Here is a 26,490-nt window from a genome sequence, read left to right as displayed (position 1 = left end):
ATGGAGAGATTTGTCACTGAGTCAGATTTCTTATTTCTGGCCAAATATCACGAATGGTAGAGAATCTTAATTATTTCTTTGAGATCTTGGTTATTTTGGAATGTTTAAATTTATAGTCTAAGCCTGAATAGTTTGTAATGCAAGCACCCCATCCCTTTCCCATTTGGGCTCTATTTGCTGCTTAGTGGTGGTGTTTTCCAAGGATGAGTCAAAGACAGAATGGTAGACTATAGTAGTTTTACTGAAAACGAGAAGTAGAAGACTAGTGGCTATTGACTTAATAGGTGCATTTGGATCTTCACTGAATTATGATCCAGAGCTTAAGCTGATTCTGATTTTTTTTTTAGAACCTTCCCGACTTTGGTCAGGATTCGAAACTTTCTTCATAGATGTATTATGGAAGAGTTGCTTTTATCTGCTTCATTTGCATGGGAAACTAAGTCTTTGTAATACTGCTGTACCTTGTGTTTTTAAAATACTTAGTAAAATTCAGAGATTATAAGGTTTTTAAAAAGTCATTTTATGTATAAAAGTGAGACTATGCATAAATAGTTAAGACAATTAATATTTCCAGGTATTAAGGGAAAGCCTCCTATTTCCTAATGTCGAATATGGGAGACAATTTTAATTATTGGAAAAGAATGTCCTTTTCTCTGTTGCTCTGTAACTCGCTGATTCCCAGTGACTGACTTGACCTATCAGGGTTTCAACTGGTTGACTATATGTATGATATTGACAGAATTATTGAATCTTCATTATTGGGGAATGAATGACTGTGTGTAAGTTATGATTTGAAAATCAAATGGTTTGTGTTAGAATTTGCACTTGTTTCATTTTGAGATAAAATCCCTGCCGTGACACTCAATTCTGATTTACCTGTAAATGTCAAGAGGATCATTCTTGATCTAAATAAGGAATGTTGTTCAGGTTTCTTACAACTTAGTCTTCTGCTTCTTTCTTTTACTTTTTATTTTCCTTTTTCCTTCAGGTTATTAATATGTGCTGAAATGATTTCTAAGAGTGCAACATCACTATAATGAATTTGTTACCAGGTCCAGCTCTTTACTGTAGCTTGTCCCTTTCCAGTTAGAGCAAATGTAATAAACTACTTTTAATGGTACCTGAAGAAAATAGGAAATTCAACCCCTTTAATATTGGCTTTAGGAAGATGTGATCCCATCTTAGACACTTATCAACTACAGCATGCCAAATTCTGTATGCATATTTTGGCAACCTTCCCTCTGATCATAGATCTTACCCTGAAAACTCATTGCAAGGCTTAGGGAAAACTTAACTCTGAGAAGGGAAACAGTACTGAACTCTAGTGTAAACACTTTAAACTGCATTTGCTCTATTGTGCATTAGCCTGTTCTGACATAGTTCATTGCCTGAATTAAAAGCATTTAAAATTCTGTGCCTCTAAGAGACACGAGAACATATGGTCAAAAAATAATGCTTTTTCAGAAAAAATACTCCCAAGGCACAGATAACATGTTTTCTCACCTTTGACGTCTGAGTTATTTGTTCTCCCTTTCTCAAGGATGGGTCATGTAATGTTGAAGCTAAAGTTCCTCTAAAACATTTCCATTTAAAATTATGACCTGGCTGGATGAAACCAGAATACCCTTAGGGGGCTGGTACTGTGACTTTCAGGAGTTGTTTTGCTAGAGCTTTCAAAGGAAACCAGACTTTAAAGTTCCCAAGACTTTCCTACAGTGGCCAGAATTTAGTTTCCTTAGAGAATGCTTTGGTCTAATCCATATATCAACTGGGAGGCCCTGGAGCTCAAGGAATGATTGGCTCTGACCTCTGTCTGCTAATTCTGATTGTAGAAACCCAGAGGAGGGTATATCTCTGCAGATTTCCAGAGCCTTAGCATTCTCGTGGCCCTCTCCACTTTCTGGGTATATAACTTTACATGTGGCATGTCTGAGATACATTTGATTGACTTGGATTTGAAAGGCAACCAACACCATCTTGACTGCCATAATGCATTCGTTCATGAGAATGGTGAGCATTATTAAAGCTTTTGTAGAGGAGATAGAAGGAGATAGTATTCATAAAAATACTTGTTGACCCATCCCTGTGGATTTCACTGACCTCTCAGCTTGTACTGGCCTTCTGTTGTCTTGCTCACAACTTAATCCTCTTCCTTTCTTTTCTATCTTTCTCTCCTTTCCAGAAGCAAAATAATTCCTGCTTCTTACTCCTTTAGAGCATCCCCATCACCCCCTCTGCCGTATGGCCAACACCCAAGATTAAGAATGAGGTGGGAATCAAAAGACATAGATTGGCTGGGTGGATGAGAAACATGTTCATGTATGCACTTCCGCTTACCACATTACTTAACCCTCCAAATTGTATATAATTATTTTATATTCTTAGGTTAATCATGCTTCCATTATGGCTTGCAACTATAATTACCTTCGATTTTTGTCTGGCTATTGATTATGAAGACTGATAAACACCTTTTACTATTGTGAAAAAAAAGAATGAGATGGGAAGGTAGGGAGAAGGAAAGAGACAGACATTCCATTCTGTTCTTATGAATAGGCTATGAATATTTTTAAGAATAAAACAAGTTCATTCTATTCTTAGCACTGCCACTTTCTAGCCATATGTCTTTGGCTAGAAATTATCTAGCCAAAATTATCTCTAAGCACAAGTTTCTTCATCTTTAAAATGGGAATAACTCTATAATTAGGCAAAATAACTCTTGAGAAGAGTAGCAAATCTTAACCCAGTAGATGAACCGATGAATCTGCTTACTGTCTTTGAGAGATGATACTAATGCCTCTCACTACTATTCCTGTTAACATGGCAACCAAGTGTAGTGATTTTGAACATCTGTATCTGAGTAATTACTCCTCTCTAGATTTCTCTTTTGTGTTAGAAAGGAAACACTGTATGCCCATTCAGAATTCCTTACCAGCTTCAGGTTGATGTACTAGTCCAGGGAAGTCCAAATGCCATCCTTTAACATTTAGAGCATCAAATTAAATTTAATCACTACCTGCACACTGAGTGGTGCATTTGCTAACTTTAAGAGGGTGTGTAAGCAGCAATCTTTATTGAGATTCATAACTGCAGTTTGCAGATGGAAATGATTGATCCAGTACTCACATCATGTCGACATTGGGTTCTTGCTATGCCTGCCTTTTAAGTTGGCTTCTACTGGTCACTCCATGATTCTCTTTATTGTACAAGTCTGTTTATCACAGTAATGACAAGCTATCCTGACATCCTGTGATTATAGACATATACATGTCAAAGGAATGGCTTACTAAACAGGTAGCACAAACAATTTTGAGCCCATTGTAAAAAGCAGACATTGAGAGGAAATAAGTGAACACAGTACATATTACAGGAAGCTTTGGTTGTATATTAGTGTTAGATACAATAATAAAGTGTTTGGAATCGATCTATTAAGTATGACAAGGAATATGAAAAATTTAAAGCAAATATTTTTTCATGTTAATCACTTTGCCAGTATTAAGTTCCTTCAGTTTTTCTAGACGTTTAACTCCTAACTGTTCTAATACACTTCACTTGCCTGAATGAAAATCACTTAACTTTTGGTCAAAGTTTTGTCTTTGTTATCTATCCCTGAGAAAGAGAACATGCTCCAGGGTTTTCTTCATGTTTCATGTATTTGTATTTGCATAACTGTAAAAAATAATAAGTAAAATCATTCTGTTTTCTTGGCTTTCGCTGTTTGCCTAGTGTGATTCCCGTCTATGGCATAGGTGGTGCTCTGCCCTGTCCTGTACACACAACAGAGGAGGATAATCAGGGTGTTTATTCTCACAAAGCCTAGGCATGGCCTCGAAATTCTGTCCAGCACACGTTCCAGGCAGCCCCCACCATTTGTTTTGGGAGCGTGAGTTGGTGTCTGTTTGCTTTTCTTGACTGTGTTTTAAAGTTCAGTAGAACTTGATAGTGAAATTAATGTCCCCCTTATGGATGCACTGCCCCTGCCACGTCACTTTCTGGCCAGGAAAATGCAACCATTTGACTCTGTAACCATTACTTGAGTCACATTTCATGAATAGCTGTCATTGGTGCTTCCTTTTACTCATCTTTCAGAAACCATGTTGCCTGCTCACTAGATATCTAGCCCTGTGCTAGCCCCAATGATGCAGAAATGAGTGTGACTTAGTTTCTGCCCTTGAAGAGTGCCCTGAGGGTTTCACAGTGTAAGGCGGGGAGTCAGTGCCTTGCAGAGTAGAAACTGAAGCGTGGTCTGTGGGCATGGCCCTGAACCCGGCTCTGTCTGTGGGGCAGGGAGGGTTTCACTGCAGGCTGCATTTTGAGCTGGTGTACTTGTTGGTCCAGGGGCTGGCTGGAGGGTGCTGCAGGCGAGAATCCTGAAAGACTGGTGTGTTAGTGACAGAGACTGTTCCATTTTCAGATGGCAGATGCTTAGTGCTCAAGGGCAATGGGAAAGTGACTGTCCGCGTTCCCAGCCTTGCTGTCAGCCCCATCCATTTCTCAGGACACCTGGAGTCTCCCCTTTCTCAGCCTCTTTTTCCTATAGTGATGGCAGTGGGCCACTCTGGGAGGCAGGGCCGGGGTCCCTAGAATCCCCTTGCAACTCTCCCAGCCAAGACTCCTTTGGAGGGTCATGACCTGTAGCTTCAGAAATATTCCTCTATTTATACGAGCCCTTGTCTCTCAACCCCCAATGCAAATTTAGTTCCGAGTATTTTTCCAGGACATTCAAAATATAGACAGGCAGACTTATTTCTGCATTATATTTCAGACTTTCGTTTGAGGGCCTTTCTTCCTTATTTTGTGGTTTTATTAGATTATTTTCACACTCTCCTGGGGAATCCTGAATCCTGTCCTTGTTGAGGGGGAGGAGAACTTAGTTTTGGGATTGACTGGCTGTGTCCCTCTCATCATGTTAAGTGTCTCAAGACAAAACCATTGGGAAGGAGCATGATGTCATTTGTCATAGAGGTGAAGTCAAAAGAACTCAAAACCTTAATGCCAGTGAGGCAAAGGTGAATGATCAATTGACTTCTTAGGATAGGGTGGAGACAGTAGGGGTCAAAATTCCTTGAATTTAACATTTAACTGATTGATGTTCTAGAAATTCAGAGAAATATAAAAATAAAATCATAAGGAAATTTTTTTTAAAGTTCCAGATCCAATCCTTCCAGAATATTTTAAGGGAATCTTTTTATACCAGTTCCCAGATGGCAAAAGACAAGCAATGGTAAATAAAATGTCAGCTGTAGGGGTTCCTCAGATTGGAATACCCTTTAAAACACGGCAGAGAACTAACTGCTGTTCCCCACTCCCAGCAACTGGTTGCATATTTCAAGTGCATCTGAGTCAGATTTGAGTTCCTAAAAGGCCCATTGCCCAAATGTAAGGGAAATTCGAGTTCAGCTGTGGTTACCCTGGTGTCCTGAAGTAGGTTGAGTCCGGCTGTGTAAATTATGAGTGCTATGGGAATCAGATGTAGGATGTTTTCAGTTACTGCCAGCGCCGTTGCTAAGTGGTTGTCTGCTTACTTCTGAAGAGGGCATGGACATGGCTATACAAACACCCGGGTGGGAGTTTATGGGTCTTGTTTATAGACACAGTGCTGGAGTGCTTCTCTTATCTGTATTCGTGTAAACTGATTGTTGGCTCATCCATTTCAGACCAGTATTTGGTCTGATTTTAGAGAACAGAAGTCCCTCTGGTTGTGTTTTGGATGACTTCACTGTTTCATGGGTCCATAGGGGCCCTTACTAAAATCAGAAATGTTGACATGGAACTTCACTGACACGTTAGCAAAATTAGACAACTGTTAGACTTTTGTATCAGTTTCTTCGCTTGCTTTGCTTTTGTTTGTTTTAACAAACCCCAAGAGGAGGGGATATAACTAATAAGAAATTTTTGAAATCACTGTGGTAGAAATAATCTTGCATCTCTGCCATGAATCCTGGAAAATCCAAAACAGTTTTCATATGGCATCTTTCCATCAAGAGAGTGGTGTTCTTTTCTGTAAGAAAGTACATAATTCATTTAGATAAAGTGATTTACAGGGTTTGCTACAATGTATGGTTTTTGCTTATCACAGATAATCTGTGGAGAACCGAGTCTTCACCCAAACAAGGTCCAAAGAAAACCCTTCCTGTTGTTTTCTGGTGATAACGTGGCAAGGACACGCTTCCTAAATGGGAGACAGGAAGTTTATCTTCCCACTCGGAGGCTTTATGCTCCTGAGAGTTGGCCCTGACTTTGGTCAGAACTGTGTTCAGATTCCCCAGAAGAGTACTCAAAAAAGATTTACTTTGAATTTCTTTGTAAAATAGAACTACATTAATTACATCTAATAGTTTGTTGAAGTGCACAGATAGCCTCCTAAGACCTCATGTCAACAGGTGTCATGGAGCAGATTGGACCAAACAGTTTTCCTGTGTTTTCAGTAGTGTGTGAGCAACGTCTGCATCAGAGGTGTGACAGATCAGATTCACTGGTATTTTCTCATGACATTCAGAAGACTGAATATTCAGCACCGTTTAAGGCAAACCTGATTAGTGCTGGAACTCTTGGACAGGGCTTTTTGGGTTGCTGTGTGATCAAGTATGGTTTCAAGAAGTCACTGAAATTCCAGAAGCTGCATGTGAACATTTTTTAGTTCTGCATGTGTACCAAGTCGTTTCAGTCCTGTCTGACTCTGTGTGACCCTATGGGCTGTAGCCCTCCAGGCTCCTCTGTCCATGGGATTCTCCAGGCAAGGATACTGGAGTGGGTTGCCCTGACCTTCTCCAGGGGATCTTCCTGACCCAAGGATTGAACCCCTGTCTCTTATGTCTTCTGCATTGGCAGGTGAGTTCTTTACTGCTAGCACCACCTGGGAAGCCTCTTTTAGTTCTGAGTTGTCATCTATTATGTTCTTTCCCTGAGGGGATGATATTTTAGAAATAGAGGTATAATTTCTAGTTTGATTAGAGAGACTAATGTTGTTTCTGTTTCTGTGATTAGAATTTTCCTGCTCTTCTAGAGTATACTCTTTAACATAGGTTAATGGTTACTTCACCTGGAGTTCACAGGCCCTGCAATGGATGTATTTCCCTGACACGGTCAGAAAGTTTTGTGTGTCTGTGGGGTATTTTGGTGTGTGTGTGTGGTGGAGGGTGTGTGTGTGGGGGGGGAATTCATAACTTGCATTAAGCTCTCAAGAGCTCTATAACTCCCAGAGGTTAAGAAAGAAGCCACTACTACAGAGATTGTCACTGTTCCCTCATTTGAGATGCAGCCCCTTTAAGTTTACCTCCATTTGCCTTCACCACCACATGGCCTCTGGGCTCAGTTTGTTATTCCTTGTACACACACACACACACACACACACACACACACACACACACACACATACACACAGACACGCACACATGTGAAACCTGTGGACTAAGAGATGACCCTTATTTTTATGTGTAAATTTGACGTAGGGTTGAGAGTCAACTCTCTAAACTTTTGTTTGGATGTCCAAGTTGGAAATTATTGGATATACTGCTGTTTCTTTGCTGCAGCCTGTCTCACCTCTGATCTTCTGACTGTAATCCCTGGACAGTTCACACAGCAGGGAAAAAGCTTTAGCACAACGCTCTTATCTTTGTAACTATAGTCTATCCTGATCTATAGTTGATTCTAAAGAGGATTCTCTTTTTCTCATTCTTTTTCTTCTCCTTTTTGCCCCTTCTTCTTTTCAGCCTGAGAGAAATTAGGCACCTTAGCCAGGAATTCTTTAAGAGCTATTCTCGGTATGTTCTCCCCACATTTCTGGGAGCTTTTTTACCTTCATTCTTCGTTGGTTGTTTTTGGTTGTCCTCTATCTTCCCTTCAGCATGATTTATTCAAGTGGAGGAAGGTTGCTGAGGGGTTAGGTGAGCAGGTGCTTGGGGGGACTCTCTGTTGCTGCCAACTGATCTTTTTAAAAAGTATTGAGTATTTTTCTTTTAATTTCCCAATTGTAGTGTCAATTCTTCTTTGCCAAATGGTTTTTGGGGCTTTGCCTGGGCCCCATGTGCCAGAGTCGGGGATTCATCTTGGCCAGACACTGCCACATATTGAAGAGGGAACCGATTCCAGGAAAGCTCAGAGAGCCATGGCTCCTAGAAATCTCTTCTTGATGGTGTGAGCCAGGCCTCGACACTTTGGACCATCTGGAAAATTTTGGACTCGAGCACCAGTATCTGTCTCATACATATTTTTCTTTTCATTTCCTAAGGTTTTTCCCCCCTCCCCTAAATTCTTGTTCATTGGAGATATATATTTATTACTGTTTTATCTGTGAGCTCCAAGGAGAATCGTCTGCCTGAGGACTGCAACTATTCTTTGTGCTCAGTAAACAGTTTTGTAATGAATAAATCTGGAAACTTTCACATATTAGTAGTGACAGAGTGTTTCTTTGCAATTGTCAGGTACTCTTAGGCAAGGAATGATTTCATCTCTCCTTCCCCACTCTCCATAGTGTGTGCTTTCTGTAGTGGGTGTCTCTCTCTCTAGTTAGTGTAGCAATATGAATCTCTGCCCCTGCTCTGTTTCTGCTGCCTCTCCTGTTTATAGGGGTGATCAGTCTGACTGTTTCCAAACGTGGACATATCTCCAAAATTCTGTGAAGTTGATTCTGTACAATCAGAAAACATGTTATTTTGCTGTAGCTGTACCTGACATCACTGTTCATTAGTACTCTGCTTTTAATACTATGCTTATGCCAATACTCGGAGAAGGCAATGACACCCTACTCCAGTACTCTTGCCTGGAAAATCCCATGGACAGAGAAAAGCTCGGTAGGCTGCAATCCATGGGGTCACTAAGAGTTGGGCACGACTGAGCAACTTCACTTTCACTCTTCACTTTCATGCATTGGAGAAGGAAATGGCAACCCACTCCAGTATTCTTGCCTGGAGAATCCCAGAGACAGAGGAACCTAATGGGCTGCCATCTATGGGGTCGCACAGAGTTGGACATGACTGAAGCGACTTAGCAGCAGCAGCAGCAGCATGCCAATACTAAACTGACCCTAGCAGTGTTGCTGAAATAGCTCATGATAGAGTCTTGCTTCTATGTTTTTTCACTTTTCTGGAAGTTAGTTAGCTAAATACCTTTGAGTCTATTCAGATTAAAAAAACTTTTTAGGTAACATAAATTGATGAATTTACTGTGGTAAATCAGTCATTAAAAATTATCTACTCTATATTAAGCACAGTATTAAATGTAAGACATATGTTTGCCTACTGGGTATTTGCAGTCTGTTTTGAAAATCAAGACACATATTCTCAGTAGTAAATGAACCAGATGGTATTATATACCATAATGCAAATTATTCATAGAATAAGATACTTTTTGGCCTTGAAAAGCAGAGAATTAAACATCCAGTTGGCATTTATCGAGTGCCTACCCTGTGCTAAGGCATGGAGACTGATAATTTAGTGTCTTATTATTGGTGCCCCGAGGATACACTATAATAAGTGACACTGGTGTCCTAGGCAGTTCTGCAATGAAAGGCAGAGATACACTGAGTTCAGAGCGGTCCAGCAGTCATTGGGAAGACATCGAGTAAAGTAATCCAGCTTTGAGAGCTCTATGCCTAATGATGGTACAGATTCAGATCATAGATGTAGCCCATTTAATCTTCATAAGGATTATGGCTGAGACGTAAAATTATTTCCAGTGTATCTCTCAGTCTTGTGTCTTTCAAGTTAAAGTTCACTTTTGTTTTTTGCCTAATCACTTGAGGGTGCTTTTTGGTGAGTTCAGCTTGTTTGCATGTGTGTGTACTCCAGTATTCTTGCCTGGAGAATCCCATGGGCAGAGGAGCCTGGTGGGCTACAGTCCATGGGGTTACAAAGAGACACAACTAAAGTGACTTAACATGCATGCACGCACTCATACTAAGTCGTTTTAGCCGTGTCTGACTCTTTGAGATCCTATGGACTATAGCCCACCAGGCTTCTCTGTCCATGGGATTCTCCAGGCAAGAATACTGGAGTCAGTTGCCTTGCCCTCCTCTAGGGGATCTCCCTGACCCAGGGCTTGAACCTGCATCTCTTACGTCTCCTGCATCAGCAGGCGGGTTCTTTACCACTAGCACCACCTCAGTTTATTTAAATACAAGTAGTTCCTGGGTCTTGCCTCGCCCCTCTGGACAGAAAGCCAGTGGAGACATACTTATATGAAAGTGTCTGTTCAGTATTTATCCATCCTTTTGCTTTTCCATGTTCATGTTGACTGACCTTGACTGATGTGCTCTGGGAGGGTGTTGTTGAACCCTCTGTGTCCAGATCCCCTCACAGGTGCTTTTGGGTGATGCTAATTATGACAATGTAACCTTACAGTAGTCCTTGATCTGCTATCAAAACTGGCCACAGTTTTCCTATCCAAACTCATGGTTTTCTCCTCTGTTTTTTTCTTTTTTGGGGTTGGAACTGTATACGGTCAGTTTTTATTCTGTGTGTTCTCTGTGCCTCATTTCTTTGGAAAACCCCTTCGAGCTAATAGCTGGGATGATGAAAGCACTGGCAGCTCCCTTTGGCAGCCCCTCTCCCTTAGCTTTCGGTGCTTTTCTTTGGCAGAACTCACTTGACTTTATAGAGAGAGATTGGAGCTTACCTGGAAGAGAACAAAGTCATTTCTTTGACAATTCAGAGGAATGACCTGCCCCCCAGGTGATTCTGTTCTCCACTTTTAAATTTAGTCGTTTGATTTGAAGGATAAGGCAGCCCTGAGGGAAGGTAACTTTTATTTTGCCTTTGCCAACTCTGAAAAAAAAAAAAAAGTGTTTTGTTTACTTGTATTCTGCTTTTACTGGGAGCTGATTCATGTTTTGGTTGAAATTAGTATGGATTGAACCACACGATATAGTTGTTTTTTATAGTTAAAAAAGGTCAAATATTGGCAGAATCATCCAGTTCAGCCTACTAAATCTTATCTGTAGAATCTGAACTAGCTTTTAGCTTGTTTCTGTTAATGGTGAGCTGTGAAACAGTATGCCATGTACTGCGCTTAGTGGTTTTGATGGAAAGCTAGTGCTAAGACTTCTCTTTCTGTTTCTTCCTAGGTCACTCTGCACCTGAATCCCATCTCCTCAGTCCACATTCACCACAAGCCTGTTGTGTTCCTGCTCAATTCCCCCCAGCCTCTGGTTTGGCATCTGAAGACAGAGAGACTGGCAGTTGGGGTCTCCAGACTTTTCTTGGTAAGTGCTTAAAACCCTCCCAACGTGATCCTTGAGCATAAGGATATAATGACCCTAAAACTTTCAAGGCTTTTAAAAAGGCTTATTTCATTGAAATGTTAATAATAGCAGAGTCCACAGTGTATTAAAGTTGGATTTTGCTCTTAGTGATATTTGGGTGGCATTGATAAGCATTCACAGAAAACAAATACCACTCACATATCCTCTTCTATGCATGAAGAGTCTGGTCTTGCTTGCATGTTTGAGCAGGATCTGTAGTCATACTCTGTGTGGCCTTGGCTTTGGTCTCAGTCTCCCCTTCTTTCCTCCCCATAGTACCAGGAGATTGTAAATATTGTAAGTGCCATTAGATGTGTGGTCTCCGACCACAAAATAAATACGTACGGACCCATTTTATTCATATATAACACGGGCCTACCTATAGGAGACTGACAGTGCTTTTGAGTATGAAGGGAGCCAGTTTAGTGTAAGTGCTTGTAGGATCTGTTTGTTAAGAAAGTGACACAGTGAGCTCCAAAATGAAAACATTTGTATTTTATAAAAAAGCTGGAACCCAGCTCTTGTGGAAGGATCCAAATATTACCTACTATTTGTAAATCATGTCCTTTTGAGTTTGCCAGAAACATCCAAGCTCGCTAGTTGTGGAGAAATTGACGGGTTGTTTGGATAGAATTTTTGGGGTATGATATCATGTCTGATGATGAGCAACACTGCACAGTGATAACTCACATTGTCTATTGCTGGGGATACATGCTAATGCCCTCAACTGCAGAGCCTCGGACTCCCAAGCCTCTCTTGCCTACAGGCAATCAAAACGAGAAGAGTCCACAGTTAATGGTGTTCGTCTTGCACCATGAATACATTTTGCCTAATTAATGATACTTAATTCAGATCTGTGGTTTCTTATCACTTGTATTTGAAGTGTACTTTTAAAAACTCAGAGGTACCCACTGAATAGAATAAGACTCCATAGATAATACAGTTAAAAAGTAGATAATTAAATGAGTAAAAAGGGAGGAAGGGAAAGCTTTTTATAGAAGAATACCAATGAATAACTATAGAAGGAAGGATGGAATTAGAAAATCATCCATTTGTAACTGTCATAGTAAAAGTTGATTAGGCAAGAGTCATCAATAGATGCTGAATCCAGTGGTGGTGGAGGGTATTTGAGGAACAGTATATTTACATAGTCTTACTAGTTATTATTCTAGCCAAAAATCCATATAACCTGAGTCTAATCATGAGCAAATGCTGAAGAAAACTAAATTGGGTCACGTTCTATAGAGTAACTGGCCTGTCCTTTGCAAAAATGTTAGTTATCGAAGAAAAGTTGAAGAGCCATTCCAATTCGAAGGAGGCTAAAAAGACACCTGTGATCCCTGGGTAAGGAGTGGCACTGTCACTATGAGCAACGTTATGGTGACAACAGGAGGAGCTGAAATTGAGCCTGTAGATTAAAGTATCAATGTTGTATTTCATGAATTTTATAATAGTACTTTTCTTATTCAAGAGAATATCCTTCTTAGTAGACATAATACATAAAGCATTAAGGGTTAAAGGGCCAAATAGTTCAGAGAAAAATTCATATATAGACAGAATATAAAGCAAATATGGCAAGATATTGAAAACTGGTGAATCTAGTTAAAGAGTATACATGAGTTCTTTGTACTGTATTTGCAACTTTGTAAATGTGAACATTTTAAACCCCAAAGTACATTTACAGGATAGGAGTTACTAGTAAGTTAAATTATAGCCTTTTCTGAGAATTTAAACTCTCATTACTTCTAAATTTAAAAGGCCAAAAGTCAAAATTAGTTGTTATTGGGCTTCCCAGGCGGCTCAGTGGTAAAAAATCCGCCTGCCAGTGCAAGAGACACAAGAGACATAGGTTCAGTTCCTGGGTTGGAAAGATCCCCTGGAGGAGGAAATGGCAACCCACTCCAGTATTCTTGCCTGGAGGATTCCTTGGACAAAGAAGTCCACGGTGTCGCAAAGAATCAGACACAAATGAGCTCACACACGTGCATACACACCTTATTGCTATCAACACATTTATCTAGCGCTTAGTATGTTCCAGATATTGCATAAATGCTCTAATGTTTTCTCTTATTTAATTCTCACAATAACCCCATGATGATGGGGATATTTACAGATGCATTTCCAGATGAGAACTAAGATTTAGAGAGGTTAAGTAGTGACCCAGATCACTTGGCTAGTTACTGACAGAGTTGAGATTCAAATCCAGAAAGAACTTAACTCTACAAGCACTTATTCTAAATTGGCTCCCTTCATACTCAAAAGCACTGTCAGTCTCCTATAGTTAAAGGCATTTGTGTAACGGTCATTACTATAAAATCCTATACTCATTTTGCCCTGATTGTGCAGAGTTGCGCTGTCCAATTCTGTAGGTACCAACTGTGTATGTCTATTTAAATGAAGTAAAGTCAGAAATACAATTCCTTAAGCACCCTAACCATTTCAGGAGCTCAATTTCGGGAGCTACTACACTGGGCAGGTTATGAGCAAGGACTTTTGCCTACACTGGTTTGAATCTAAGCAGTAACAAGGGGAAAGTATTTAATTTCTCTAAGCTTAACTTTCTCAGTTGTAATTTGGGAGTGATAATAATCACTACATCATGAGGTTGTTCTCTTGATTAAATGCAATTACATGTAAAATGTTTAGTATGGGACCTGGCATGGATAATTTCATAAACATTACTACCATTTTTGTTGCTATTTATTATTAGTCATTAGTAAAGACCACTTGGGAAGGATGTTGAATTTACATTTCTAATTATGAAATGTCTAGCTTGGCCAGGGAGGCCTGGCATGCTGCAGTCCTTGGGGTCGCAAAGAGTCAAAACGACTGAGTGGCTGAACAACAACAACAACTAGCTTGGCCGGCCCCAGACTGAAAGGAGTTCCTGTTTCTTTGGGCTGTAGATCCAGATGAAAGTGGGGGTCACATGTATTGTAGTTGCACCCATCGCTTTCTGGATTCTTCCTTCAAACTGCCTCTCTGTGACTTTTAAGGGAAAGTATCTTACTCCTAGTTATTATTTACTTGCTTTAATTCTGTTTAACATCGGTAAGAACTGCTTCTTGGCCATCAGCTTATGACACACTAACAGTGAACCGCAGGAGATGGTTTTAGTAAACAATTCAACATCAGCCCTATCTGGAGTTTATCCCATGTAAGGAGATTGTAGAACAAGTGATGAAACTCAAATTACCAACACATGGGAGGCAGCACTGGGAGAAGTCAAGGATTCAGATTCTGGGGCACCTGAACTCTGCCTTGCTGTCCAACAGGCTTTCTTTAGGGAAAATGGTTTTCTCTATCTGTGCATTTCCTCATGACCTGAAAGAGATGGTGGAGCATCTGTTGTTCATTCCGGTTCTTAGATCATTAGACAACGAAAGGGTACAAGTTCTCTCACAAGCTGGGCAACTCTCCCTAACAGAGATGGTGCTGAAGGGAAGGAGGCAAGGTGAGCCCTTCCCTTGTTCTCTGTAACTTGAAATGAATGACTTGACAGCCACTGGGGCAGAGGGATCTGGATAGATAATTGCAGGTGTGTTTCCTTTATTCGTTCATTGTAGTTAGAGGTAAGGGATAAGATAACTAAATTATTGTACATAAAGTGTTTCATCCAAACACTTCAGAAGGTCCCTGGAATCTTTGGAAACTGAGGCTTAGCCCTGTCCTTCAGTGTCTTTTCCCAGGTTACCTGGAGAGCTCAAGGGAGCCGAGGAGAGAGGGTAGGTCCCATGATGCTCAGTCTAAGATGTGCATGTCCTTTGCTGATGGATTTGTTTTACTGTCCTAAAGCTGTCTTTACTTTAGAGTTATAATACTTTAAAAGTTTTGTGTGTGTGTGTGTGTTTTGTCTGCATTGTGTGACTTGCAAGAGCTTAGTTCCCTGATCAGGGATTGGGGCACCCTCAGCAGTGAAAGCACGGAGTCCTAACCACTGGACTGCTAGAAAATTCCCCAACAGTTATTATTTTTAAGTAGGATTGTGCTGTGCTTAGCTGCTCAGTCGTGTCCGACTCTCTGTGACCCCATGGACTATAGCCCGCCAGGCTCCTCTGTTTATGAGGATTCTTCAGGCAAGAATACTGTAGTGGGTTGCCATGCCCTCCTCCAGGGGATCTTCCCAACCCAGGGATCAAACCCCGGTCTCCCACATTGCAGGTGGATTCTTTACCGTCCACCAGGGAAGCCCAAGAATACTGGAGTGGGTAGTTTATCTCTTCTCCAGGGGATCTTCCTGACCCAGGAATTGAACTGGGGTCTCCTGCATTGCAGGCAGATTCTTTTCCAGCTGAGCTTCAGGGGAAGCCCAGGATTGTGAGAGAAGTTCAAGTAGTGATATTTACTCATCTACAAACAGGGTGACCTTTTAAGTAGTCAAGTCTGCATTATTGTAACTGTCCAATTTACAAAAGGAAACCTTTCATAATTAGTTAGCAGGATCTTGTGTTACACAGACTGTCTCAGACACCTACGAGGGTGACTGAAAACATTATATTTTAATGCCATCTTAAGATGGTATCTGTTTATCTGTTTTCTACTGTCAAATCTTTTCAGTCCTCCTCTTGATTCCACTGTGTAGGCAAGAGGGAGTGTGTCAGGTAGGGAGGAAGTGGGATTGAGTTTCCTCTGCAAGTGCAGTTCTTTTATTTGGTTGTTCTGGTTACCTCAGAAATGGGAGTGGTTGAGAGTGATTATTTCAGGCTGAGTGTCAAGTAGTAGATCTTTGAGTATGTCACTCACACACACACACTCACACACACACACACACACACGATCGAGTTGTCACAGACTTATAGGTTTTCTTTTGCAAGGTGTAGGGATATCCCAGAGAAGATTGAGTCGGTTAGAGTTATCCTTCAGTGCAATCTAAAATAAAAATAATCCTACTCTCTCAATCTGTCAAGTTGAAACTACAAGTACAAACTCTCTTAGAAGGATCATCTAAACTTATCTTTATTTATGCAATTATTTCTGCATCAAAGACAAAATAGTGCAATAAATGTCTGAACTTTTAACCTAAGTTTGCTAAAAATGATTGAGCAGAGTCATAATACTGGATTATCTGTAAAAAACATGCTATAATTTGAATAGGCATTTCTCCAAAGAAAAACACAAATGGCCAATAAACATGTGAAAAGATGTTCAATATCATTTGTCATTAGGAAAATGCAAAGATGCATGATACAGGGTGCTCAGGGCTGGTGCACTGGGATGACCCAGAGGGATGAGATGGGGAGGGGAGGTAGGAGGGGAATTCAGGATGGGGAGCACATGTACACCCATGGCAAATTCAAGTCAATGTATGGCAAAACCAATACAATATTGTAAAGTAAAATAAATAAACAGAAAAAAAAGAAAACCAATAAATAAATAAATAAATAAAACCACAATGAGAATCTACTTCACGTTCGCTAGAATGGCTTTAATAAAAATGGCAGATAATAACAAGTGGTGTTGAAGATTTAGGGGAATTGGAATACCCTTCCTTGGTGGGAAGGTTAAATAGTGCTTTGGAAGACAATTGGGCAAAATATATGTGCATGGAAAAACTTGTCTACAATTGTTCATAACAGCATAATTCGTAATAATAAAAAAGTGAAAACAACCCAAATGTTCATCAGTTGGTGAAGGGTTAAAAAGTGGTATATCTATACCCTGAGATATTATTTGACCAAAGGAATGAAGTCTGATACATACGACAATATGGATGAACCTTGAAAACATAAATAAAAGAACTGAAAGTGAAGTTGTTCAGTCGTGTTTGAAACTCTTTGTGACCCCATGGACTGGGGCCTACCAGGCTCCTCTGTCCATGGGATTTTCCAGGCAAGAGTACTGGAGTGGGTTGCCATTTACTTCTCCATAAAAGAAGTCAGACACAAAAATCTACAGTGCATGATTCCATTTATATGAAATGTCCCAAACAGGCAAATCCATAGAGATGGAAAGACAATCAGTAGTTGCCAGAGGCTAGTGGGAGAGGAGGATGGGAAATGGCTACTAACGGTATGGAGTTTCTTTGGGGTGAAAAATGTTCTGAAGTTAGATAATGGTGATTATTACCACAGTTGTGAATATACTTAAAACACTGACTTGTACAGTTTAAAAGGAGGAATATTATGATATCTCAATGAATTATAAGGGTAAATGGTATAATTTTGTTTATGTAATTTATATAATAGAACTATAATAAGGTTGAATTGCATCTTAATAAAGCTGTTAGAAAAAAAAAAACTTGCTACAGAATTCTTTTCAAAATGATGTTGTAAAATCAGTGAACCCAACTTTAAAATCATTTTACTTTATTCTGTGAATTTTATTTAAAAAGAAAAACAAAAAACCTTGCTTTATTTGTATTACAAACCTGAGCATTCTCTCCTGCAAGGTCTGTAGACTTAGAACTCTAGAACAAGCAGACGTTCTCAAATGCCTGGTTTCTAGTAACGTGAAATGTCTAATCCAGGAGTCTTTGCAGCCTTTATTTTGTTTTGTTTTTTCTTTATTTATTTTTGGCTGCACTGGGTCTTCATTGCTGCACAGGCTTTCTCTAGTTGTGGCAAGTGGGGGCTCCTCTTTGTTGGGGTGCTTGAGAGAGATAAGCAGCAACTTCTTCCAACCTCATTCACTCTTGGGATAACAGTGCTGTGATTTATTTTTTCCAGCCATTTATCAGTAAAATCAGGAAAGAAATGCCTGTAAATATGTGTGTTTGAACAAAAGTGGTGAGTCAAAGGGGCCCCCTTAAAGGTAGAGTTTCCAGTATTTGGGGCATACTTAACACCAAAATATTATTCATTGTTTGTCTGAAATTCAGATTTAACTAAGTGTCCTGATTTTATCTGTCAGTTCTATCCAGAGGTAACTCAGATTTTTGTTTCTAGTTCACACTGTGGCCTGGAGGTCAGGAGGCCCAAGTACTAATCTTCGGTTCCATCACTGACTAATTATACATCAAGCACTACACAAAACCACTTAACTACCCAGGTCTCAGTTTCCTCATCTCTAAAGTTAGGAGGTGGCACTAGGCAATCTCTGAAGTTCCTCCCAGTTTTCAAATCTCTCCAAGAATGATAGTATAACTGCTGCATACTAATATTACATCCCAGTTTAACTGGAAACAGAAAATGGTAATCTAAACATTGCCCCTTCAGCAAATCCAAGTAAATATCAGGGCAGGGCAATTGAAATAAATGAGAGAAACCAAATTCTATGCTCTTTGGATTAAAAACAAATAAAAATTTAACCCTAATGAAAAATGTAAATTAATACCAGGACCATGCTTAATATTTAAAACCTAGTTTTGTGTTTCTAACAGGGATCGGGGGTTGGGTAAAGAGGCTAAGGTTGCCAAAATTGGTTTATCCCTGTCACTTAAACGGGGTGGGGGGGGCACGGGGAACAGGTCCAAATATGTTGGGGCTCTGCCACCAAACCACAGGCAGTTCTCTGGTCTGCGCAGCAGTTTGGATGACTGACAAGGCTCAGTGAAAAACAAGTGCTATTTGTTTTCCTGTGCCCAGTATTTAACTGGAAATCAGAAGGCGAAATTTCCAATCAGTTGTTAAATAGCCCCAGATGTGTGCTTAGCATTACTCTAGGAAGGGACACGCACAGCCTGTAGCACAGCGCATGTCCAGAAATTCCTCTTCTGAATCCAAGTGATGTGTAACTGAGCCCTGAGCATCCAAAAATACCCTCTGAATAGCTCAGACTTGAATGCTTGTGGAGGAGGGAACTTTTAAAAAATTTCTATATTCTCTACTGTGTTGCAGTTTAAAAACCTGGACATGATTTCTTTTTTTCTTTTTGAATTTCCTCCTTTCTCTTGTTTGGCAGTTCTCCCCACCTTTAGAAAAACATGGTGTTAGCATACTTGGTGTGAGGTTTCCGTAGCTACTTGTTCATTCATCCAACACCCAGTTTTCAGTGCCTACAGGACACTGGGAACTGTGCTGAGTGTGGAGGCTCCAGAGCGAAACGGGGTGGATTGCCTGCCCTCAAGTAAGATGGGAAAGATGGTTATGAGACTGGGAAGTACCACTGGCGGATCCTGAAAACTGGAGAATGTGCGAATCCTCTTATTTCAAGTGCAATTAAGGCAGCTCCCTCTGTGAGGCTGACCCTGGAGCAGCGTGTGGTTGAGGGCTTAGGGGTGCTGACCTAAGCACCAGAAGTGCTTAGCTGGAAGTGTCACCCCTATATACTAGGGGTCCAGATATGCCATTTTGAATTTTCCAGTGAGGTCTTTCCCCAAATAAATTCTCTCTTAAAGGCAGATTAAATAGCTAAATGTTTCAAGATTGGTTCTTCCTTTTTCTTTTTTAAAAATATCTCTTGTGGAATGACTCACTGTGTCCTGTGGGATATTCCAAGTGGTTCTGTACCAGGCACTTTTGTTCCAGAGGCTGCTTATCTCCTGGTTTTGTGGCTTGTCCATAAGAGCCTTAATTATAAGGGGCTTGGTCCTTTCATGCACTGGAGTCGGTCAACTACCATATTTCCTAGGAGTGAGTTTCTGGCCCTTTTGCGGTGAGAGAGCTCTTCCTAAATGTCACAGAGGTAATTAAGAGCATTGGAAAGAGTCCAGTTTCAGCTAGTAATCTTGGTCCAGAAAGAGTTCTTGAAAGACTTCCTAGGATTTACCCTAACTCGTTGTATGAAAGCTGGTGAATGCTGCCAGTGAGTGGCCCCTTGGCCTTCTGAGGTTTGCCTGGGTGTATTCTTCCTGATCAAGACATCCTGTCCTGAAGGCTTCATGCAAACATAGACTTTTCCTGCCTCTGCTGGACTTGCTGTGCCATGTCTGCGTGGGAGAGGGCTAGTGTTTCTTTGTGTAGAATCCCATGGTGTCCTTTAAGGCTTTACTGTTTCAGGCTGATCTGGTAATGTGAGCAATCTGCCCTTCCCAAGCATTGGGCAATTGTATCAAATGTTACATCTCCAGTGCCCTTGGTGAATGCGGTAGGCAGCCTCCGGAGAGCTGTTTGGTAGAAAAAGCAAATATTTTGTTAAGGGAGATTGAAGAATATTTTTTTCATGTCATGAGTTGGGGGAACTCTGTCTCCTGGGAAGTACTAGTGAGGCTGACTTGAAAGCTCATTGGCGTTGCATTGGTCCTCTTATGAATTGCAGACATTGAGGTCCTTGGTAAGCGTTCCCCACAGGAGCTGATAGTCACTGTTTCTCAAAAGGACCACAGGACACTCTGACTCCTTAGGCAGAGTTGTTGGAGTTATTTGAGGCAGCTAAACATAGGATAAATGGTTTTCCCCAAGACCTAGTTGCAAGAGGTTGTCCTGACTGTGTCTGACTGTACATAACAACAATATTCTCAGATGCTGTGTGAAGCTTCTGAAATAGTGCTACCGGTGCTCGTGGCTGGAAGTTATAGTGGCTGCCACCTTGTACCAAAGCCTTCTGAAAGGGATTGAAACAACTCCCTTTTTTTTTTTTTTAAAGTCTTTATTGAATTTGTTACAATATTGTTTGGTGTTTTGGCCCAGAAGCATGTGGGATCTTAGCTCCTCAACCAGGGACAGAACCCACACCCCCTACATTGGAAGAGGAAGTCTTAACTGCTAGACCACCAGGGAAGTCCCCCCATCGGTGTTTTGAGCCCTTCTTTCTGTGATATTTTCCCCTTTGTTTGGCGCCTTCGCCATTGTCCCTCAGTCATAGTACAAGGAAGGTGACTCTCCTACGGGACATCATTCAGGTTACAACTTAAAAACTGCTTCTTGACCGCTTTTCCAGCAACATTAAGTCCGTGGGTTCCTCCGCTTGGTCTCTCTCGGTCAACCCCACCAGGATGCCCGGCTCTAATATCTGCATCTGTCCTTAGCCCTCTGGGAATCATTTTTTCATTGACGTTAAATGAAGTTCAGTTCAGCCTTCCCAGCTTTGGCACAGGAGGTCTCCTTAGTCTTCTCCAGAGACTGTGAACCTTACACTGGAAAACTATGCAGCCTGCCTTTGGTTGGAAGCTAAGCTGAAGGAAGTTCAAGAGGGCTCCAGCCAGTGGTTTGGATTGAAGGCCCCACTCCATCCTGGCACCCAAGGACATGTCCCTTTGAAACCCCTTTCCCCAGAGTGTTCTTAGGTCTGTGGTTTCTGGGTCAGAATATGCAGCTCCATTCTCTTGGAGCTTGCATCAGCCCTTTGCAGAAGCTGTATCAGTCAGGGGTTATCCAGAAAGGAAACCAGTAGGAGGTATATATGGGGAGAGATTTATTGCAAGAAATTGGCTTGCACCACTGTGGGCACCGGCAAAGCAAGGCAGACATCCATAGGGCCGGCAGTTAGGTAGGGTGGCTGGAACTCTCCAGCAGGAATGGAGCTGCTGTCCACAGATGGAATGCCTGCTTCCTTAGGGAAGCCTCAGCTCTGCTGTGAAGGCCTTTCAGCTGATTGAATCAGACCCACACAGATTAGCTAAAATAGTCCCTTACTTAGAGTCACCTGGTTATGGACTTTAATTACATCTACAGAATACCTTCACAGCACATCTAGATTATTGTTTGATTGAATAATTGGAGACTATAGCCAAGCCAGACTGACATATAAAAGTGAATGTCACAGAGGCTTTTATATTTCACATTTTTACAGCCTGATGTTCTTGTCATCTTAGATCAACTGTAGTTTCTATTCAGTCATTTTCAGATCCTGTGCAGTTTTTGTCGCTGTTGTTTACCATAACAGATCTCTCTTCTTTCAGCCAAGCCGTTTTTTGCTTCCATATCAGTCCTTATGATTTTCTATCTGCCCCTTCCATTCTGTTTCTCCTCCACTGCTGCCAGCAAGACTCTTCTAGCTGCTGGGAAACGGGAGAGAGAGAGACAGAGAGATGGACAGAGAGAGAAGGAAATAACCAGATAGGGAGACTGTGCAAGAGGCAGAGAAGGCGTGATCCCCAGCTCTGCCTCGGTGCTTTCCTTTGTCACTCTTGTACACACCTGGGTTTCTATTGTAGTTTTTGGAGTTCTGCAGATGCAGTTTGAGCATGCACTTGTCCCTTGCTAAATTTCTGTAAGCTGGGGCTTCACCTAACCTCTCAGTAGGAACTCTGACAACAGAGTTGTCAGATGTGAGGATTCAGAATCTATGAAGTGTGCACTGAGTGACCTGTAATTGCTTTTATGATTTTCTCTCCCAGTGTTCTATTGATGCGAGCCCAGGGGGCTCCTATCTACCTTACTTTACTGATTTCTTGAGGTTAGTAGCTACTACTCAATGGAGGTGGAGTAGAAAGAGCTCTAGAGTGAGAAGAGAGGTGTTTGGTTTTTTGTCAACCCTGCTTTCTACCAACTTTGTGCCCCAGGCGTATTTAACTTCTTTGAACCCTAGTTTCCTTATTTCTAACTTAGATTGTCCTGTCTTGATAAAGAAAAACTCTGTAGAGGGAATTATAGGTGCCTGTTTGGAGTCAGGTGTTTGAAAAATTCAGTTTGTGCCTTTGAACCTGCATTGGCAGATTGGATATAACTTAAAAGAAAAATAGAAGAATGAATCCTTCTTAGTGAGGAATTTCCCAGAAGCACATTTGATGGGCCACAGTATATTGTGGATCATGGCAAGGACTGGTAATGATGCCAGCATTTTGTTTACTTCCTGGAAAACACTCTAGATGATAAATACACTTTAAATTTTGGGTCACACTCCTTCTAACATCATGCTATATTGGAAGATGGGAAAGGGTAAATATAAGAGTCTTGAGAGATGATTTTATAAGGTCATCGAGGATCCCTGTGTGGCCTGGGGCTTTACTTTGGAAAACTCTATATTATAAAGCAGCTTGCACTTCATTAATTTGGTAACCTGTGGGGACTGAGTTCGACTTTCAGAATCAGTGAGTTATTTTTCTTGTTTTTGTGTATGTGCGTATTCATATATACTCTCATTTTTGTAACATTTCCATGGGAGATTAGAGTATTGCTTTTGTACTGGCTCATGTTCAAGTTTGTGCATGTTTCTATTCTTTGGGTAGCATTCAGAACTTTCCTCTTGGACATGTGTAAATATGTAGGACATTAAAAACAGAGGGCATTTTCAATCCTTTAGTTCTTTATATTTCAACAGAAATAAAAATTAAAAGCAGAGGATGATCACCATGAGTGTTTTGAGAAAAATTGTTGAATATGTTTTAAGTCATTTTGTTGGACAGAGTAATCTGGTTGTGGATACAAAATTAAAGCATCCAAAAATTTTTAAATGGTCACATGGATTCATGTTTCTTGAGTGCACTGTTGGCAGAGATCACAATCACATGGCTCATGAATATTTAGCTTTGCAAATTATGCCTGTAGGTTCCATGGTCATGGAAGTTATTATTTCTTTAAAAAAAAACTGAAAAAAACACAAAGTTATGATATATGGTTATATAGAAAACAGGTTTCAAATCACATGACAGGAGGAAATAGGCAAGCACAGTCCTACCAGGAATTGGGGTAGGGAGAATGTGTGATTTTCCTCTTTCAGAATGTAGGGTTCTGTCCTCTTTTGGGAGGTAAATGTTTCAGTACTGTTCCAGCACTTTATGTAAGTTTGTTTTTGCTGGACTTGGTGCATGAAATACATCAAAGCACCATCTCCTCATAAGAGTGTGGGCACTCTTATGAGTTCTAGGGCAGATCAGATCTGCATAGATCTTACTTATGCAAAAACCTAAACTCTAGAGAGATGCCTCTCCTACTTCACCATAAGTCTTTTTCTCCCCCCTAGAATTGAACTAACACATTCTTGGCATGGTAGGTGTTTCTGAAATGACCGTGTATTTTTCTTTGCTTTATTTGTTTTCCTTATTTTACTGCTTCTGTTCTCTTAAGCAGGCATCTCCAGAAAGAGATGTGTTGGTGCAAGTGTCAGGAAAAAGGAATAGGAGTAGTAAAGACTGGGTGTAAGGCAAGTCAGAAGAGAGAGAGGAGCTGACCCTGATTGTGCAAGTGCTGCACATTCAGCGATGCCAGAGTCATGTAAATGTATGAAGTTGGGTATGTGCGTTAGAGCAGCCTCATGCAGCCGTAACCTGAATAGCATAGCAGGCACTCACCCAAGTGATAACTCAAGCTCCAAATGGACCAGCTATTGGGTGCGCACGTGCACGTGTGTGTGTGTGTGTGTGTGTGAGACACACAGAGAAAGAATGATTGATTGATTCTTGAAACAGATTTTCCTCTGACATTTCAGCAGGCATTTCTTTATCATGGGGGAGCTATGGTTCCTCATTTCACAGGGCTCATTTCTATCTTTTTTGATATATAAGATGACTCCCAAAATGACTTGCTTTACACTATCGCTCTTGGATTTTTTAAAACTAGTGTGCAGGAGAAAATTCTTGCTTGTTCTCCAAGCAATCCTGTGCATGCTTTACAAAGATTACATAATGTTTTTATCTATGGCCTAGAACATGATCCTCAAGTATGCCTGGCCATCATGGGGTGGCAGGCAGGTGATTATAAAGCAGTCTCCTGGACCCTGCATTCCCACTCCACCCCAGAGTCTGCATGTTAACATACTTCCACGGTGATACGTAAGTTTGAGGATCACACTTCTGAAAGAGGTGGATGTCTTCCTTTTTTTAAAAAATTAATTAATTAGACTGTGTTGCACTGGGTCTTCATTGCTGCGGTTCTCTCTAGTTGTGGCGAGCCAGGGCGCCTCTTCATTGTGGTGCGTGGGCTTCTCATTGCGGTGACTTCTCTAGTTGCAGAATGCAGGCTCTAGGGCATGCAGGCTTCAATAGCTGGCGACCGTCGGGGTCAATAGTAGTGACTTACAGGCTTAGCTGCTCCTTGGCATGTGTAATCTTTCCTGACCAGGAATGGAACCCGTGGCAGGCAGAGTCTTATCCACTGTACGACCAGGGAATTCTGAGACATCTTCTTATCACTGGTTTTACTATATCTTCAAAATCTGGTGTGTATTTTACATTTATGACACTGATCAATTAATTACATACATTTCAGGCTCTCAATGGCTAGTGGCTACTGTGCTGAACAGCCGTAGAGCAAGGAGGGCCTGACCTTCTGGCAGACACAAAATTGACCATGGCACTCTTTCCCCTCTCTCCCCTGCTCCTAAACATGACCTCAGAATACTTTCCAGCATAGAGCTTTAGGCAGCCGCTGCCAGTTAATGGGACTTCAGGATTCATGCATTCATCAAATAGTTATTGAGTGTCTTTTTTATATCCAACACTGTACTTTGGATATGCCTATAAGCAAAGCAGTCTAAAATCCCAGCCTCTGAAGGAGCTTACATACTAGTGGGAGGAGATGGGCTATAGGCATAATATACAAGTAAATTACATGGTAGTTTAGAAGCTGACTATATTATATTCTAGAAATAAGAATATGTAACTCAGGTTTGGGTGCTAGAGTTGGGGTTGCGGGGTGGTTGGATTGTAATTTTATATAAGCCGCATTGAGAAGGTAATGTGAGTAGACATGAAGGCGGAAACTTAAGAGAAAACTTAACTGCCACCCGGGCAGTTAAGCGCAGCCTGCATTTTCACCTGGGAGCATGGATGAGGTGGGAGAAGGCAGATAGGACTAAGTGAGGACTTAAAATATGGCGTTATCCTCAGCAACGCTTCTGTCTCCCTCCACACTGAAGAGATCACACCAGCTTGGGGGAGGCCAGAGAGAGACTGTGAGGCAACCGCCAGGCCTCTGAGTCAGCTGATGTGCTGAGATAAGTGCTAAGATGAGGAGCCCCAGTTCCAGGAAAACAGCGTCTACACCCATTAACCAGCATTGCTTCCCTTCACTGGGCCTGGAGAGATCCATCTTGAGGCTTCAGTGGGTCTGCTTAGGACTTTAAGAGTTAAAGCTTAAACACAGGTGTGGAAACAAAAGGGCTGGTTGCCTCTTTTGCTTTTTTTCTTGCTCTTTGGACAAGGTTGTTGAATCTGATCCAGAAAAAATAACAAACTTGGCTCTTGTTGCCTAGCCGTAAGTTCTTGTAATAAAACTCCCAGCACTGGCAGAGAGAGTAATGTTCTTTAAAAAAAAAAGTCTGGTAGCATAATCAGAATTTAAAATACAAATGGTGCGCATGGTTTCAGTAGGGAAGAGCAGTCACGAGAGGGGGTGGTTCAGTGCATTTCAAAGCCTAGGGCCTGTTGGACAGTCCAGTGCTTCATGTTTGTCCCTTCAATGGACATTTGCTAAGGTTCAGGATTCTCAGGGCTTGGGGCTCTGTTCGTTCCCACAGGAAAACGTTTGTCATGTTGGAATGTCAGAGGACTGGGTTTT

General features: G+C 41.1%; 1 protein-coding gene across 4 annotated transcripts in view; it reads left to right on the top strand.

The window, feature by feature from the left end:
- Positions 1 to 26,490, top strand: part of TGFBR3 (transforming growth factor beta receptor 3) — a 200,048-nt gene that overhangs the window by 113,025 nt on the left and 60,533 nt on the right. For all 4 annotated transcript variants that reach the window (XM_027972013.2, XM_027972009.2, XM_060411602.1 and 1 more), the window contains one exon: positions 11,060 to 11,197. In XM_027972013.2, coding sequence (XP_027827814.1) covers positions 11,060 to 11,197 — 138 coding nt within the window. The remainder of the gene's footprint in view (positions 1 to 11,059; positions 11,198 to 26,490) is intronic.

Source organism: Ovis aries, chromosome 1 (assembly GCF_016772045.2).
Source record: "Ovis aries strain OAR_USU_Benz2616 breed Rambouillet chromosome 1, ARS-UI_Ramb_v3.0, whole genome shotgun sequence".
NCBI classification, from domain to species: Eukaryota; Metazoa; Chordata; class Mammalia; order Artiodactyla; family Bovidae; genus Ovis; species Ovis aries.
Note: the sequence above shows the minus strand (reverse complement) of the source record. Positions and strands in the feature narration are given on the sequence as shown.